General features: G+C 47.0%; 1 protein-coding gene across 1 annotated transcript in view; it reads right to left on the bottom strand.

Annotated features, from left to right (window-relative positions):
• Positions 1–11,755, bottom strand: part of b4galt5 (UDP-Gal:betaGlcNAc beta 1,4- galactosyltransferase, polypeptide 5) — a 56,750-nt gene extending 44,995 nt beyond the window's left edge. The window contains exon 1 of the mRNA XM_038986162.1: positions 11,263–11,755. Coding sequence (XP_038842090.1) covers positions 11,263–11,368 — 106 coding nt within the window. The 5' untranslated portion in view covers positions 11,369–11,755. The remainder of the gene's footprint in view (positions 1–11,262) is intronic.
• Between the last annotated feature and the right edge of the window lie 5,746 nt (positions 11,756–17,501).

Here is a 17,501-nt window from a genome sequence, read left to right as displayed (position 1 = left end):
GAGTTGTAGACTAGAGATGGCTTTAGGGCAGGAACTTGGCTATCCCTGTGAGTGAATGCACGATGGAACAGTGGCACACACCATGTAGTAGTATAACATCCCCTTTATTCAGTACACCTGGGGGTTCACCTACAAACAACAAATCCCACACACACAGCACTGACACACACGGCACTGACACACACGGCACTGACACACACGGCACTGACACACACGGCACTGACACACACGGCACTGACACACACGGCACTGACACACACGGCACTGACACACACGGCACTGACACACACGGCACTGACACACACGGCACTGACACACACGGCACTGACACACACGGCACTGACACACAAGAAGCACCTGGTTTTCTCGTCTCGCTTGCTCTGAGTGTGCCAGTGCGTGGGTGTCTCTATAAATAGGGCTTGTGCCTTCCCCAGCTCCGACGGGATCCTCTCATGTTTTAATTAAGTAAACTGCAGCCATCAAGACCAGCTGTGGCCTGCATCCCCGGTCTCCCAACTGCATCACAGCATCCATGCTCCAGGGCCACAGAGAAGCTGAGCTCATATGAGTATGTGTGTGTGTGTGTGTGTGTGTGTATCACGTGAGTGACGCAGTTTGTTGTGCTTGTTGGAGGGGGTCTATACGTGTTATTATGACTACACTCCAGTGACGCAGAAACTAGGGACTGAGCCTATGGGAGAGGGGCATTCTGGGTAAAACATACTGGTGTTTCGGGAAGCTCCCCTGGAGTGTAACAGAGAACGAGGGTACTCCTGATCTGTCTATCCCTCATCTCTCCTCTCTCTAGCCATCTATTTGTTTCATTCTCCTCTGGCATCTCTTCACCTACTCATCCCAGAATTCTCCCACCCTCCCCTGTCCCTCTCCTCCCCCTGCTCTCTGCACCCACTACGTTCCTCATACTTTTCTGACTATCTCCCATGTACCTACCCCTTATACTCTCCCCTGTCTCTCCCCTCCACCTACCCCATATACCCTCACCTGTCTCTCCCCTATATCTACCACCTACACCCTCCCCTGTATCTAACACCTACACCCTGCCCTATCTCTTCCCTCCCCTGTATTTACCACCTACACCCTCCCCTGCATCTACCACCTACACCCTGCCCTGTATCTACCACCTACACCCTGCCCTGTATCTACCACCTACACCCTGCCCTGTATCTACCACCTACACCCTGCCCTGTATCTACCACCTACACCCTGCCCTGTATCTACCACCTACACCCTGCCCTGTATCTACCACCTACACCCTCCCCTGTAACTAACACCTACACCCTGCCCTGTATCTACCACCTACACCCTGCCCTGTATCTACCACCTACACCCTGCCCTGTATCTACCACCTACACCCTCCCCTGTATCTAACACCTACACCCTGCCCTGTATCTACCACCTACACCCTGCCCTGTATCTACCACCTACACCCTGCCCTGTATCTAACACCTACACCCTGCCCTGTATCTAACACCTACACCCTGCCCTGTATCTAACACCTACACCCTCCCCCGTATCTACCACATACACCCTCCCCCGTATCTACCACATACACCCTCCCCTGTATCTACCACATACACCCTCCCGTCTCTCCCCAATATCTACCACTTACACCCTCCCGTCTCTCCCCAATATCTACCACTTACCTCCTCCCCTGTATCTACCACTTACCCTCTCCCCTGTATCTACCACTTACCCTCTCCCCTGTATCTACCACTTACACCGTCCCCTGTATCTACCACTTACACCGTCCCCTGTCTCTTCCCTCCCCTGTATCTACCACTTACACCCTCCCCTATATCTACCACTTACCCCCTCCCCTGTCTCTACCACTTACCCCCTCCCCTGTCTCTACCACTTACCCCCTCCCCTGTAACTAACACCTACACCCTGCCCTGTATCTACCACCTACACCCTGCCCTGTATCTACCACCTACACCCTGCCCTGTATCTACCACCTACACCCTCCCCTGTATCTAACACCTACACCCTGCCCTGTATCTACCACCTACACCCTGCCCTGTATCTACCACCTACACCCTGCCCTGTATCTAACACCTACACCCTGCCCTGTATCTAACACCTACACCCTCCCCCGTATCTACCACATACACCCTCCCCCGTATCTACCACATACACCCTCCCCCGTATCTACCACATACACCCTCCCCCGTATCTACCACATACACCCTCCCCCGTATCTACCACATACACCCTCCCCCGTATCTACCACTTACACCCTCCCCCGTATCTACCACATACACCCTCCCCCGTATCTACCACATACACCCTCCCCTGTATCTACCACATACACCCTCCCGTCTCTCCCCAATATCTACCACTTACACCCTCCCGTCTCTCCCCAATATCTACCACTTACCCTCTCCCCTGTATCTACCACTTACCCTCTCCCCTGTATCTACCACTTACACCGTCCCCTGTATCTACCACTTACACCCTCCCCTATATCTACCACTTACCCCCTCCCCTGTCTCTACCACTTACCCCCTCCCCTGTCTCTACCACTTACCCCCTCCCCTGTATCTACCACTTACCCCCTCCCGTCTCTCCCCAACATCTACCACTTACACCCTCCCCTATATCTACCACTTACACCCTCCCCTGTCTCTCCCCTGTCTCTACCACTTACACCCTCCCCAATAACTACCACTTAACCCCTCCCCTGTCTCTCCCCCGTCTCTCCCACTTACCCCCTCCCCTGTCTCTCCCACTCCCCTGTCTCTCCCCTCCCCTGTCTCTACCACTCATACCCTCCCCTGTCTCTCCCACTTACCCACTCCTGTCTCTCCACTCCCCTGTCTCTCCACTCCCCTGTCTCTCCACTCCCCTGTCTCTACCACTTATACCCTCCCCTGTCTCTCCCACTTACCCACTCCCCTGTCTCTCCCCTCCCCTGTCTCTACCCTCCCCTGTCTCTCCCACTTATACCCTCCCCTGTCTCTCCCCCTTACCCCCTCCCCTGTCTCTACCACTCCCCTGTCTCTCCCACTCCCCTGTCTCTCCCACTTACCCCCTCCCCTGTCTCTACCACTCCCCTGTCTCTACCACTCCCCTGTCTCTCTCCCTTATACCCTCCCCTGTCTCTCCCACTTATACCCTCCCCTGTCTCTCCCACTTACCCCCTCCCCTGTCTCTACCACTCCCCTGTCTCTACCACTCCCCTGTCTCTCCCCCTTATACCCTCCCCTGTCTCTCCCACTTACCCCTCCCCTGTCTCTCCCCTCCCCTGTCTCTACCACTTACCCCCCCCCCTGTCTCTCCCACTCCCCTGTCTCTACCACTCCCCTGTCTCTCCCCCTTATACCCTCCCCTGTCTCTCCCACTTATACCCTCCCCTGTCTCTCCCCTGTCTCTCCCACTCCCCTGTCTCTCCCACTTATACCCTCCCCTGTCTCTACCACTTACCCCCTCCCCTGTCTCTCCACTCCCCTGTCCCTCCCACTCCCCTGTCTCTCCCACTCCCCTGTCTCTCCCACTCCCCTGTCTCTACCACTTACACCCTCCCCAATATCTACCACTTACCCCCTCCCCTGTCTCTCCACTCCCCTGTCTCTCCCACTCCCCTGTCTCTACCACTCCCCTGTCTCTACCACTTACACCCTCCCCAATATCTACCACTTACCCCCTCCCCTGTCTCTCCACTCCCCTGTCTCTCCCACTCCCCTGTCACTACCACTCCCCTGTCTCTACCACTTACACCCTCCCCAATATCTACCACTTACCCCCTCCCCAATATCTCCACTCCCCTGTCTCTACCACTTACACCCTCCCCAATATCTACCACTTACCCCCCCCCCAATATCTCCACTCCCCTGTCTCTACCACTTACCCCCTCCCCAATATCTCCACTCCCCTGTCTCTACCACTTACACCCTCCCCAATATCTACCACTTACCCCCTCCCCTGTCTCTCCCACTCCCCTGTCTCTACCACTTACACCCTCCCCAATATCTACCACTTACCCCCTCCCCTGTCTCTCCACTCCCCTGTCTCTACCACTCCCCTGTCTCTACCACTTACACCCTCCCCAATATCTACCACTTACCCCCTCCCCTGTCTCTCCACTCCCCTGTCTCTCCCACTCCCCTGTCTCTACCACTCCCCTGTCTCTACCACTTACCCCCTCCCCTGTCTCTCCCACTCCCCTGTCTCTACCACTTACACCCTCCCCAATATCTACCACTTACCCCCTCCCCAATATCTCCACTCCCCTGTCTCTACCACTTACACCCTCCCCAATATCTACCACTTACCCCCTCCCCAATATCTCCACTCCCCTGTCTCTACCACTTACCCCCTCCCCAATATCTCCACTCCCCTGTCTCTACCACTTACACCCTCCCCAATATCTACCACTTACCCCCTCCCCTGTCTCTACCACTCCCCTGTCTCTACCACTTACACCCTCCCCAATATCTACCACTTACCCCCTCCCCTGTCTCTCCCACTCCCCTGTCTCTACCACTCCCCTGTCTCTACCACTTACCCCCTCCCCTGTCTCTCCCACTCCCCTGTCTCTACCACTCCCCTGTCTCTCCCCCTTATACCCTCCCCTGTCTCTCCCACTTATACCCTCCCCTGTCTCTCCCCTGTCTCTCCCACTCCCCTGTCTCTACCACTTATACCCTCCCCTGTCTCTACCACTTACCCCCTCCCCTGTCCCTCCCACTCCCCTGTCTCTCCCACTCCCCTGTCACTACCACTCCCCTGTCACTACCACTCCCCTGTCTCTACCACTTACACCCTCCCCAATATCTACCACTTACCCCCTCCCCAATATCTCCACTCCCGTCTCTACCACTTACACCCTCCCCAATAACTACCACTTACCCCCTCCCCTGTCTCTCCCACTCCCCTGTCTCTCCCACTCCCCTGTCACTACCACTCCCCTGTCTCTACCACTTACACCCTCCCCAATATCTACCACTTACCCCCTCCCCAATATCTCCACTCCCGTCTCTACCACTTACACCCTCCCCAATATCTACCACTTACCCCCTCCCCTGTCTCTCCACTCCCCTGTCTCTCCCACTCCCCTGTCTCTACCACTCCCCTGTCTCTACCACTTACCCCCTCCCCTGTCTCTCCCCTCCCCTGTCTCTCCCACTCCCCTGTCTCTACCACTTATACCCTACCCTGTCTCTCCCACTCCCCTGTCTCTCCCCTCCCCTGTCTCTACCACTCCCCTGTCTCTACCACTCCCCTGTCTCTCCCCCTTATACCCTCCCCTGTCTCTCCCACTTATACCCTCCCCTGTCTCTCCCCTGTCTCTCCCACTCCCCTGTCTCTACCACTTACACCCTCCCCAATATCTACCACTTACCCCCTCCCCTGTCTCTCCACTCCCCTGTCTCTCCCACTCCCCTGTCTCTCCCACTCCCCTGTCTCTACCACTTACACCCTCCCCAATATCTACCACTTACCCCCTCCCCTGTCTCTCCACTCCCCTGTCTCTACCACTTACACCCTCCCCAATATCTACCACTTACCCCCTCCCCTGTCTCTCCACTCCCCTGTCTCTCCCACTCCCCTGTCTCTACCACTCCCCTGTCTCTACCACTTACCCCCTCCCCTGTCTCTCCCACTCCCCTGTCTCTCCCACTCCCGTCTCTACCACTTATACCCTCCCCTGTCTCTCCCCTCCCCTGTCTCTACCACTCCCCTGTCTCTACCACTCCCCTGTCTCTCCCCCTTATACCCTCCCCTGTCTCTCCCACTTATACCCTCCCCTGTCTCTCCCCTGTCTCTCCCACTCCCCTGTCTCTACCACTTATACCCTCCCCTGTCTCTACCACTTACACCCTCCCCAATATCTACCACTTACCCCCTCCCCTGTCTCTCCACTCCCCTGTCTCTCCCACTCCCCTGTCTCTACCACTCCCCTGTCTCTACCACTTACACCCTCCCCAATATCTACCACTTACCCCCTCCCCTGTCTCTCCACTCCCCTGTCTCTACCACTTACACCCTCCCCAATATCTACCACTTACCCCCTCCCCTGTCTCTCCACTCCCCTGTCTCTACCACTTACACCCTCCCCAATATCTACCACTTACCCCCTCCCGTCTCTCCACTCCCCTCTCTCTCCCACTCCCCTGTCTCTACCACTTACCCCCTCCCCTGTCTCCCCCCTCCCCTGTCTCTACCACTTACCCCCTCCCCTGTCTCTCCCCTGTCTCTACCACTTATACCCTCCCCTGTCTCTCCCACTCCCCTGTCTCTCCCACTTATACCCTCCCCTCCTTCATTTTCCACTCCACTCTACCTCCCCTGTCTCTCCCCTCCCCTCCTTCATTTTCCACTCCACCTCCTCCCCTGTCTCTCCCCTCCTTCATTTTCCACTCCACCTCCTCCCCTGTCTCTCCCTCCTTCATTTTCCACTCCACCTCCTCCCCTGTCTCTCCCCTCCTTCATTTTCCACTCCACCTCCTCCCCTGTCTCTCCCCTCCTTCATTTTCCACTCCACCTCCTCCCCTGTCTCTCCCCTCCTTCATTTTCCACTCCACCTCCTCCCCTGTCTCTCCCCTCCTTCATTTTCCACTCCACCTCCTCCCCTGTCTCTCCCCTCCCCTCCATTTTACACTCCACTCTACCTCCTCCCCTGTTTCCTTCACAAACTCCTCCTCCCCCTTCCTTCCCTGTATGGCCATTAGTTTAAGTTGAATTTATTTGCACCAAAGAAAGTGATAGACAACATTACAGACAACAATACAGATAAAAACACATTTCAAAAACTGGTGTGCAGGTTGTGGTTGGAAGCCCAAGGTATTATATGAAAACCACACCACAAAAAAAGTACTAAAATAAAGGTTTGTTAAAACACATAACAAAATCTACCAATTATAAATGAGTAAATGAATTAAATATATTTGTTTTGTTTAAATGTGTGTGTGCATGTGAGAGAGTTAGGCTATATGGAGGATGTCTCTCTCTCCATCATTCTTCCTCCCCATGTCATTCCTCCCTTTCCTAGTCAATTTCCGCCCTTCTTCCCTAACCCCATTGTATTCCCCACCCCCAGAACTACTCTACTCTGACCTCTTCTCCTGTATCACCCCTCTGTGAGGCCCCAGGTGTTGGGGTCTAAACTGTAGCTTTTAGTAGCAGCAGTCCTGCTCCTAGTTACCATCCATTATTAATGGCCTGCTGCTATTTCTGTTTCTGGCCCTATCTTACTTTCAGGGGTCACGCAGCCATTAAAACACTACAATCAACACCCAGGAGAACCAGAGAGAGAGAGGGAAGGAGGGGAAGACAGGATAACAGAGGGGAGGAAAACGGTTTGCACTAACAAATGGAGATCATCAATAAATGAAGTTTTTAAAAAATGGTGGTAAACGAATGAAGCCAATTATGGTTTTAGAACGGCCGTCAATTGTTCAAAGAGTAATCTGGCTGACATTTAAAAAAAAATCATAGACAAGAGTCAGGGTAAAAACCCCATGACCTGCAAAGCCAATTCCCATCAGTTGATGTGTTCCCCCATATGAACATTGATTCAATTATTGATTAAGTCAGCTTGAATAGGTAAAAAGCACAGGTGGGTCAATAGCCATTCTGATGACTTAGGGAGATCAGCTTACCCGTTGATGATTTGTAAAGTCCCAACATGTGACTTACAAGGGAGGAACTGAACAGCCAATGGGTTGGAGCAGGTGCTGGACATCAAAATGTTTACCAACAAATACGCCTGCTGAACTAGGACTCCGTCTTTATAATAGCTAATATCTGACTATAAATCATTATTTCATATGCTTATAATGCTTTATACATGTATTATATGTCTGTCCATGGACAATAGTTTGGGGGTTGAGTAAGGGGAGGTCGGCATTATATAGGTGTGTGCCTTTAGTCCCAGTGAAGCAGTATAGCAGCGTTAAAAGATCATTAGAAAAGCAGGATGTTCTACAGTGAAGTGGTTGAAGCACAATATCCGGGCTTCAATGAATATGAGCTTATTGAATAAATAGGACGTAGCTTCTGATCAAGAGACAAGTCAGAACAGTTTAGACTACATTGTACGTTGATGGCTGTATGTTGAAATAGAAGTGATGTTCTGACTATTGTCTCTTAAATAATACATTTATAAAGCATTATAAGCATATTAAATAATTATTTAAAGGAGTCCAGGACAGAGGGAAATATGGTGCTGTCCGAAATCCTTACTTTACCAATACACAATCATTTCCTATACTAGATCCTCAGAACCCAGAGGGGTGCACGTTTTGGTTTTTGCCCTAACACTACACAGCTGATTTAAATGATAAAAGCTTGATGATTAGTTGATTATTTTAATCAGCTGTGTAGTGCTAAGGAAAAAAATATATTACCACGTTGTTAGTTGTTAGTTTTAGCAAGGCCATCTTTGACTAATCGTGAAACCATTCATGACCTACTGTACAAAACATATGCCCTATAGTAACCCTTCTTCCCTGCCTCTGATTGGGTCCGCCTCTGCCGTTTGAATAGTATGAACCATGTGATCGGTTATCTCACTTCAACTAAATAACTACTAACTTGTTCTTTATCATAGGAATTGTTACTCGAAACAGTTATGTAATTTGTGTCAGATTTAATGCACAATGTAAAGCTGCACATTGATTCATGTCCAAGCTTCTCAACAGCATGAGGCTGGAGTGCTATATGCTCAGAGTTGAAGTAGAGGCTTGATCAACCCTCCTCAAATACAAAACTGACCTTAGATTAAGTGCAACTTCATCCGTCTCAGCACAGTAGTACATACTAGTTTACTGAGACATGCCCACCCTGGTGATTAGCTTACTCAGTCATATATCTGTCCAGTGGTGTAAAGTACTTAAGTAAAAATACTTGAAAGTACTACTTAAGTAATTTTTAGGGTATATATTTTTGAGAACTTTTAATTCACTACATTCCTAAAGAAAAGTATGTACTTTTTACTCCACACATTTCCCTGACACTCAAAAGTACTCCTTACATTTTGAATGCTTAGCAGGAGAAGAAATTGTCTAATTCACACACTTATCAAGAGAACATCCCCAGTCCTCCCTACTGCCTCTGATCTGGTGGACTCACTAAACACAAGCTTCATTTGAAAATGATGTCAGATTGTTAGAGCGTGCTCCTGGCTATCTGTAAATTAAAAAAAAAAAAAAGTAAAATTGTGTCATCTGGTTTGCTTAATTAATATAAGTAATTTTAAATGTATACTTTTACTTTTGATACTTAAGTATATTTAAAATCAAATACTTTTACTCAAGCAGTATTTTACTGGGCGACTTTCACTTGAGTCATTTTCTATTAAGGCATCTTCACTTTTACTCAAGTATGACAATTGGGTACTTTTTCCACCACTGTATCTCTCTTCACTCTCTGTGGAAGTCAAACTGTTCTGATCATTCATTAAATAAATAATAACACCACTAATTGAGTCTAATCAAGAAATAACTATATTTTCTAAACAGTAGCCTAGCATGTTGTGGCATTAACATTATCGTAATAACTGTGGCAGTTTGCTGTGCTAGACTCTCACAGTGACAATCACAGGCAGCATAAGACAGGCAATAAATTGTCAAGAATCATCCCACACAACAAGATAAGAGTTATAATACAGTACAGTGTGGTGTAATAAAACAGCTGACCTTTGGGCCACACACAGAAACTCATGACTACAGCTGGACACCTCAGCTGATAAACTGGCCCTCTAGGAGTGGGAGCAGCCCAGCTACGTTACTGCACAGTCCTCTAGGAGTGGGAACAGCCCAGCTACATTGCTGTACAGTCCTCTAGGAGTGGGAGCAGCCCAGCTACGTTACTGTACAGTCCTCTAGGAGTGGGAACAGCCCAGCTACATTGCTGTACAGTCCTCTAGGAGTGGGAGCAGCCCAGCTACGTTACTGCACAGTCCTCTAGGAGTGGGAGCAGCCCAGCTACATTGCTGTACAGTCCTCTAGGAGTGGGAGCAGCCCAGCTACGTTACTGTACAGTCCTCTAGGAGTGGGAACAGCCCAGCTACATTGCTGTACAGTCCTCTAGGAGTGGGAAGAGCCCAGCTACATTGCTGTACAGTCCTCTAGGAGTGGGAGCAGCCCAGCTACGTTACTGTACAGTCCTCTAGGAGTGGGAGCAGCCCAGCTACGTTACTGTACAGTCCTCTAGGAGTGGGAACAGCCCAGCTACGTTACTGCACAGTCCTCTAGGAGTGGGAGCAGCTACATTGCTGTACAGTCCTCTAGGAGTGGGAGCAGCTACATTGCTGTACAGTCCTCTAGGAGTGGGAGCCTCACAGTTACGTTACTGTAAAGTCCTGTGGGAGTGGGAGCAGCCCAGTTACTGTAAAGTCCTGTGAGAGTGGGAGCAGCCCAGTTACTGTAAAGTCCTGTAAGAGTGGGAGCCGCACAGTTACTGTAAAGTCCTGTGGGAGTGGGAGCCGCCCAGTTACTGTAAAGTCCTGTGAGAGTGGGAGCAGCCCAGTTACTGTAAAGTCCTGTAAGAGGGGGAGCCGCACAGTTACTGTAAAGTCCTGTGGGAGTGGGAGCCGCCCAGTTACGCTACTGTAAAGTCCTGTAGGAGTGGGAGCAGCCCAGTTACTGTAAAGTCATGTAGGAGTGGGAGCAGCCCAGTTACTGTAATCTAGCCTGGGTACCAGACTGTTCAGCTATCATTCCACTCCTTGCCACTCCTGTTTTTTGCCAAATCATTGCCAAAGACTTGGCAAATGACAGGAGTGGAAGGAATGAAAGCTAAACAGACTGGTACCCAGACTAAAAATCAATCCTCTATAACAAAGTATTCCATTCCATTAATTATATTCTATTCAACCATGCATGTTGCACTCTGAACCTTATGTTTCCAACGTTAGTGAGGATAATAACATCACCAATAATACAAGTAGATTGATCCAATATGCTACTTTGCTCATCTGCAAAAGAGCAGTTTCCTGCTCCTACACTCCTAAAGCCGTTCTGATTATCCTCAGAGGCAGAAAATCAACAATGACTTCGCCATCATCACGCAGGTGCATTGCTAGCATCCAGTCGCGTCCCGGAATCATGAGCCATAAATTTGTCTGGAGACTTCCAAGCAACCTAAGCAGAGAGGCGCGCGGCTTCCCAAGCCTGTGAAACACTCCCATTAGTTGCCAGCGCGAGCTGTACATGATTTTAACACACAGACGTGAGGATCTCATTATAATCACATAAAGGGTGATGTCAGTGTATTACAGATCAATGGGGACTGACTTACCGATACCAGGCGCTGAATAGATGAAGTATAATGCGGTGGTGGACAGTGAGAAGAGGAATATAAGCCCAAGGAATGACCTTCTCCGAAATCGCAGATGTGTCGGCATTATATAGTCGCAAAAACACGTAGACACGTTTTCTTCTTTACAGTAGAGATAGGCTAACAGTAGGCCTCAAATCTCCCGAGCGTGTCCAGATGTAAACGCAATCCGCGAATAATCGGTTGTATTTGTCGACTGCAGCAGGGGATCTGCGGGAAAGATGAGTGGCCAAGCGAGTAGGAAGTCTAGCGAATAGAAAGACAGAATCGAAAAGTAGACAGCTTTGATTCAGTTTAGAAGAAGTCCCAATGTGGAACAGCTAATCGCGACAATGCAGTCAAAACTGTCGGTGTTGTATTCAGTGGAAGGACATCATTAGCCTACAGTCAGACGCTGGGTACTCGGCCGCTCCGGCGGTGGTAGCCTACTATGAACGGAAAGCTACTAGCGTCTACCTTCCACCAAAAAAATGTGCCATGCCTTTATGAGGAGGCGTCTCGTTTCCCCATAGGGAGTGTGTGCAAACTCTTTCACTACGTCACTGATACCGATTGACTTTATGCAGTGGTGGAAAATGTACTCAATGTACTCTAAAAGTAAAGATACCTTCATAGAAAATGACTGTTTAATGGCTTCTGTTTCTTTTTTTTCTTTTATAAAATAATAGCTAATCAGCATTGAGCTAAACTGAGTAAGCTCAGTTGTGACATCATATTTAGCTTACATTAATTGGACTAAATCGTTTTTTGGTATATTTTAGTTGTCACTGTATTAGACTACGCATAGGTGATTAAATTATGTTGAAATGGTGCTAGAATAGTGGAGGCGTCGTCTGTTATCTTTGCAACTTGCGGTAACTCTCCATGGTTCAAAGTCAATAGTTGTTTAGTAGTCCGAAAATGTCGGAAACATTAACTTGCTTGACCATGCTGTAGGTCATGTAACTTTTTGTTACACATGCAATATGTTTTATGGACTTCACCGGACAGATGTCTCCGGTTTTGTGATGAAACAAAGGTGTGGTTGAATTTATTCTGCCACTGTCTTCTTATTGTCACGGCCTTAGGCTTATATATCACGGTGTCAAGGCATACAGTAGGAACTAACAGGTTATAGAGCAAACAACGCAATTATCCCAACACATAGGTTGTAATATGGCTTTTTTTCCTGGCTTGGCTTCTCTGGTGATTTTACCCACACACCACTACTGTTTGTGATTAATGAGTCCGCCTGATCAGAGGAAGTAGGGATGACGAGTTATATTGATAGGCGCACGAATCGGACCATCATTCTGTCCTGTCTGAGCATTCGAAATGTAACGTATACTTTTTGGTGTGAGGGAAAATGTATGGGAGTAAAAAGTACATATGTTCTTTAGGAATGTAGTGGAGTAAAAGTAAAAGTTGCAAAAAAATATGAATAGGAAAGTAAAGAACAGATACCGAGAAAAAATAAATAAATGAAAGGGCAACTCCGCCACTTTTCAACTTCATATTCATTAGCTGCAACACCAAACTACTGTCTAAATATGTGAAAACTGAGCATTTCTTAATTTAAATGTAGAGTTAAAAAGTTCTCTGATGACATCATCAAAAGTTTAAACATTTTAAAAACAGTGATTTTTAAACACTGAGATTTGCGTTGACATGGTTAGCAAGAAAATATCCTATGGCTAGAAACTCGTTACAAGTTTTGAAAATCACTGATGTCACAGAGACACATTTTTTAGGCCTTATCATTTTAACCACAGATCATAGAAACACATTGGAATAAACATACATTGCCTTTGGAAAGTATTCAGACCCCTTGAATTTTTTTCACATTTTGTTAGTTTACAGCCTTATTCTAAAATTGATTAAATAGCTTTTCCCTCATCAATCTACCCCATAATGACAAAGCAAAAACAGTTTTTTTTAATTTGAGCTAATATATATATAAAAAACTGAAATATAACATATACATAAGTATTCAGACAGTTTACTTAGTACTTTGTTGAAGGACCTGTGGCAGCGATTACAGCCACAAGTCTTCTAGGGTATGACGCTACAAGCTTGGCACACCTGTATTTGGAGAGTTTCTCCCATTCTTCTCTTCATATCCTCTCAAGCTCTGTCAGGTTGGATGGGGAGTGTGGCTGCACAGCTATTTTCTCTCCAGAGATGTTCGATCGGGTTCAAGTCCGGGCTCTGGCTGGGCCATTCAACGACATTCAGAGACTTATACCAAAGAAACTCCTGCATTGTCTTGGCTGTGTGTTTAGGGTCGTTGTCCTGTTGGAAGATGAACCATCACCCCAGTCTGAGATCCTGAGTGCTCTGGAGCAGGTTTTCATTAAGGATCTCTCTGTACTTTGCTCCGTTCATCTTTGCCTCGATCCTGACTAGTCTCTGAGTCCCTGCCGCTGGACAACAACCCCACAGCATGATGCTGCCACCACCATGCTTCACCGTTGGGATGGTGCCAGGTTTCCTCCAGACGTGACACTTGGCATTCAGGCCAAAGAGTTCAATCTTGGTTTCATCAGACCAGAGAATCTTGTTTCTCATGGTCTGGGAGTCTTTTGGTACCTTTTGGCAAACTCCAAGCGGGCTGTCATGAGGTTTTTACTGAGGAGTGGCTTCCGTCCGATTGGTGGAGTGCTGCAGAGATGGTTGTATTTCTGGAAGGTTCTCTCATCTCCACAGAGGAACTCTATAGCTCTGTCAGAGTGAGCATTGGGTTCTTAGTCACCTCCCTGACCAAGGCCCTTCTCCCCCGATTGCTCAGTTTGGCCGATTGGCCAGCTCTAGGAAGAGTCTTGGTGGTTCCAAACTTCTTCCATTTAAGAACGATGGAGTCCACTGTGTTCTTGGGGAACTTTAATGATGCAGAACTTTTTTTGGTACCCTTCCCCAGATCTGTGCCTCAACACAATCCTGTCTCGGAGCTCTACGGACAATTCCTTCGACCTCATGGCTTGGTTTTTGCTCTGACATGCACTGTCAACTGTGAGACCTTATATACAGTTAAAGTCAGAAGTTTACATACACTTAGGTTGGAGTCATTAAAACTCATTTTTCAACTACTCCACAAATTTCTTGTTAACAAACTATAGTTTTGGCAAGTTGGTTAGGACATCTACTTTGCACATGACACAAGTAATTTTCCCAACAATTATTTACAGACAGATTATTTCACTTATAATCCACTGTATCACAATTCCAGTGGGTCAGAAGTTTACATACACTAAGTTGACTGTGACTTAAAACAGCTTGGAAAATTCCAGAAAATGAGGTCATGGCTTTAGAAGCTTTTGATAGGCTAATTGACATCATTTGAGTCAATTGGAGGTGTACCCGTGGATGTATTTCAAGACCTACCTTCAAACTCAGTGCCTCTTTGCTTGACATCATGTGGAAATCAAAAGAAATCAGCCAAGACCTCAGAAAATACATTGTAGACCTCCACAAGTCTGGTTCATCCTTGGGAGAAATTTCCAAACGCTTAAAGGTACCACGTTCATCTGTACAAACAGTAGTACGCAAGTATAAACACCATGGGACCACAGAGCCGCCATACCGCTCAGGAAGGAGACGCGTTCTGTCTCCTAGAGATTAACTTACTTTGGTGCAAGAAGTGCAAATCAATCCCAGAACAACAGCAAAGGACCTTGTGAAGATGCTGGAGGAAACAGGTACAAAAGTATCTATATCCACAGTAAAACGAGTCCTATATCGACATAACCTGAAAGGCCGCTCAGCAAGGAAGAAGCCACTGCTCCAAAACCGCCATAAAAAAGCCAGACTACAGTTTGCAACTGCACATGTGGACAAAGATCGTACATTTTGGAGAAATATCCTCTGGTCTGATGAAACAAAAATAGAACAGTTTGGCCATAATGACCATCATTATGTTTGGAGGAAAAAGGGGGACGCTTGCAAGCCGAAGAACACCATCCCAACCGTGAAGCACGGGGGTGGCAGCATCATGTTGTGGGGGTGCTTTGCTGCAGGAGGGACTGGTGCACTTCACAAACTAGACGGCATCATGAGGATGGAAAATGATGTGGAGATACTGAAGCAACATCTCAAGACATCAGTCAGGAAGTTAAAGCTTGGTTGCAAATGGGTCTTCCAAATGGACAATGACCCCAAGCATACTTCCAAAGTTATGGCAAAATGGCTTAAGGACAACAAAGTCAAGGTATTTTAGTGGCCATCACAAAGCCCCGACTTCAATCCTATAGAAAATTTGTGGGCAGAACTGAAAAAGTGTTTGCGAGCAAGGAGGCCTACAAACCTGACTCAGTTACGGCAGCTCTGTAAGGAACTTATTGTGGGAAGCTTGTGGAAGGCTACCCAAAACGTTTTACCCAAGTTAAACAATTTAAAGACAATGCTTCCAAATACTAATTGAGTGTATGTAAACTTCTGACCCACTGGGAATGTGATGAAATAAATAATATCTGAATTAAATCATTCTCTCTACTATTATTCTGACTTTTCACATTCTTAAAATAAAGTGGTGATCCTAACTGACCTCAGACAGGGGATTTTTACTAGGATAAAATGTCAGGATTTGTGAAAAACGGAGTTTAAATGTTTTTGGCTAAGGTGTATGTAGACTTCCGACTTCAACTGTAGATAGGTGTGTGCCTTTCCAAATCATGTCCAATCAATTGAATTTACCACAGGTGGACTCCAATCAAGTTGTAGAAACAACTCAAGGATGATCATTGGCAACAGGATGAACCTGAGTGCAATTTCGAGTCTCATAGCAAAGGGAATAATTTTGCAAACATTTCTAAAAACCTGTTTACTCTTCGTCATTATGGGGTATTGTGTGCAGATTGCAGAGAATTTGTTTTCATTTAATCCATTTTAGAATAAGGCTGTAACTTAACAAAATGTGTAAAAAGTGAAGGGGTCTGAATACTTTCCGAAAGCACTGTATGTAGACACTGGTTTGGTGTTGGAGATAATTAACATGTGGCGGAGTTGCCCTTTAAGTAGTACTTCAAAGTATTTTTACTTAAGTACTTTACTCCACTTATTTTATGCCAAGTTGGAGGAGCCATTATAGCCCTAGACCAAAATGAAATAACAAAATATTAACAATATTGCCAGGATGAATGCAAAATGTATACTTTATTAGGTTTTATATTGTATCTTTATTCCCCAATATGTTTCATTACGCAATACATTTTCTATAAGATATAAAATAAAACATAAAGCCATGGTGTGCTCTTGTGGTACTCAACCCTAATATATTTATTTTGTGTGTATGTGTGTGTGTGTGTGTGTCTGTGAGAGAGAGACAACATGTGACTGTGTGTGTGTTGTTCGTGTGTGTGTGTGCGTGCGTGCATGCATGTAGCATATGTGTTTGTTCACATTTGTGTATCTGTTTATGTGCCAATGTGTGCATGGGTCTGTCATGGTCCTGTAGATTATACATGGAAGTAAATATTTCCATTTTGGCATGTGTCGTGTAGACTATGTGAACATGTTTAGCACAAGGTCAGACCAGCCTATCCCTCAGAGTACGCCCTCAGAGTGCGCTAAATAGAGCATTTTAAGAGAAATGCCAGGGGATGGGGAACTATGGGAGAAAGAGAGAGAGGGAGAGAAAGAGATGTGCCCTGGGCCATGCCAAAGAGGAAATGGTAAAGGGAGAAAAAGAGTAGTGTTGGTGTGTGCGTGATCAACACGGTCAGTCACCACCTACATTCATAACTTCTGCCTTAGGCATGGCTCAGCACAAACCAGGCATTCAAATGTTGGCTACCGTAATTTGACTGGCAACCAACAGCATAACAGCATCCTGATTTAAATGGCAGGCCTGTTGGTACAAAGAAGCAGTGAGCATCTGGTTTAATTTACTGTACGACCCATTGAATGTGGAACAATGGGCAGTGTGGGGCTGGGCTGAAGATTGCCTTTCATTGTTTGTAGGCCTATCAAACATGTTCATTTCAAAACAATTTTTTTACTGACTATTGAAAATGAATTGATATTTAGAGTCTGACATTGACCCCCAATGCCACTAGTTTCGAATTTTCTCCATGTAAAATAGCCTAGACCTACTCGTTCCAGTCCAGTCACTATATAATGCAGGACGGCTCTTTCTTCAGAAACTACAAATCCCGTGAAAAGTCATATCTTATTGGGCATTATTATTCTTTTTTAAATTGTATATTACCTTTATTTAACTAGTCAAG

This window comes from Salvelinus namaycush, unplaced genomic scaffold (assembly GCF_016432855.1).
Source record: "Salvelinus namaycush isolate Seneca unplaced genomic scaffold, SaNama_1.0 Scaffold42, whole genome shotgun sequence".
NCBI lineage: Eukaryota > Metazoa > Chordata > Actinopteri > Salmoniformes > Salmonidae > Salvelinus > Salvelinus namaycush.
This window is presented reverse-complemented; position numbering and strand designations above follow the sequence as displayed.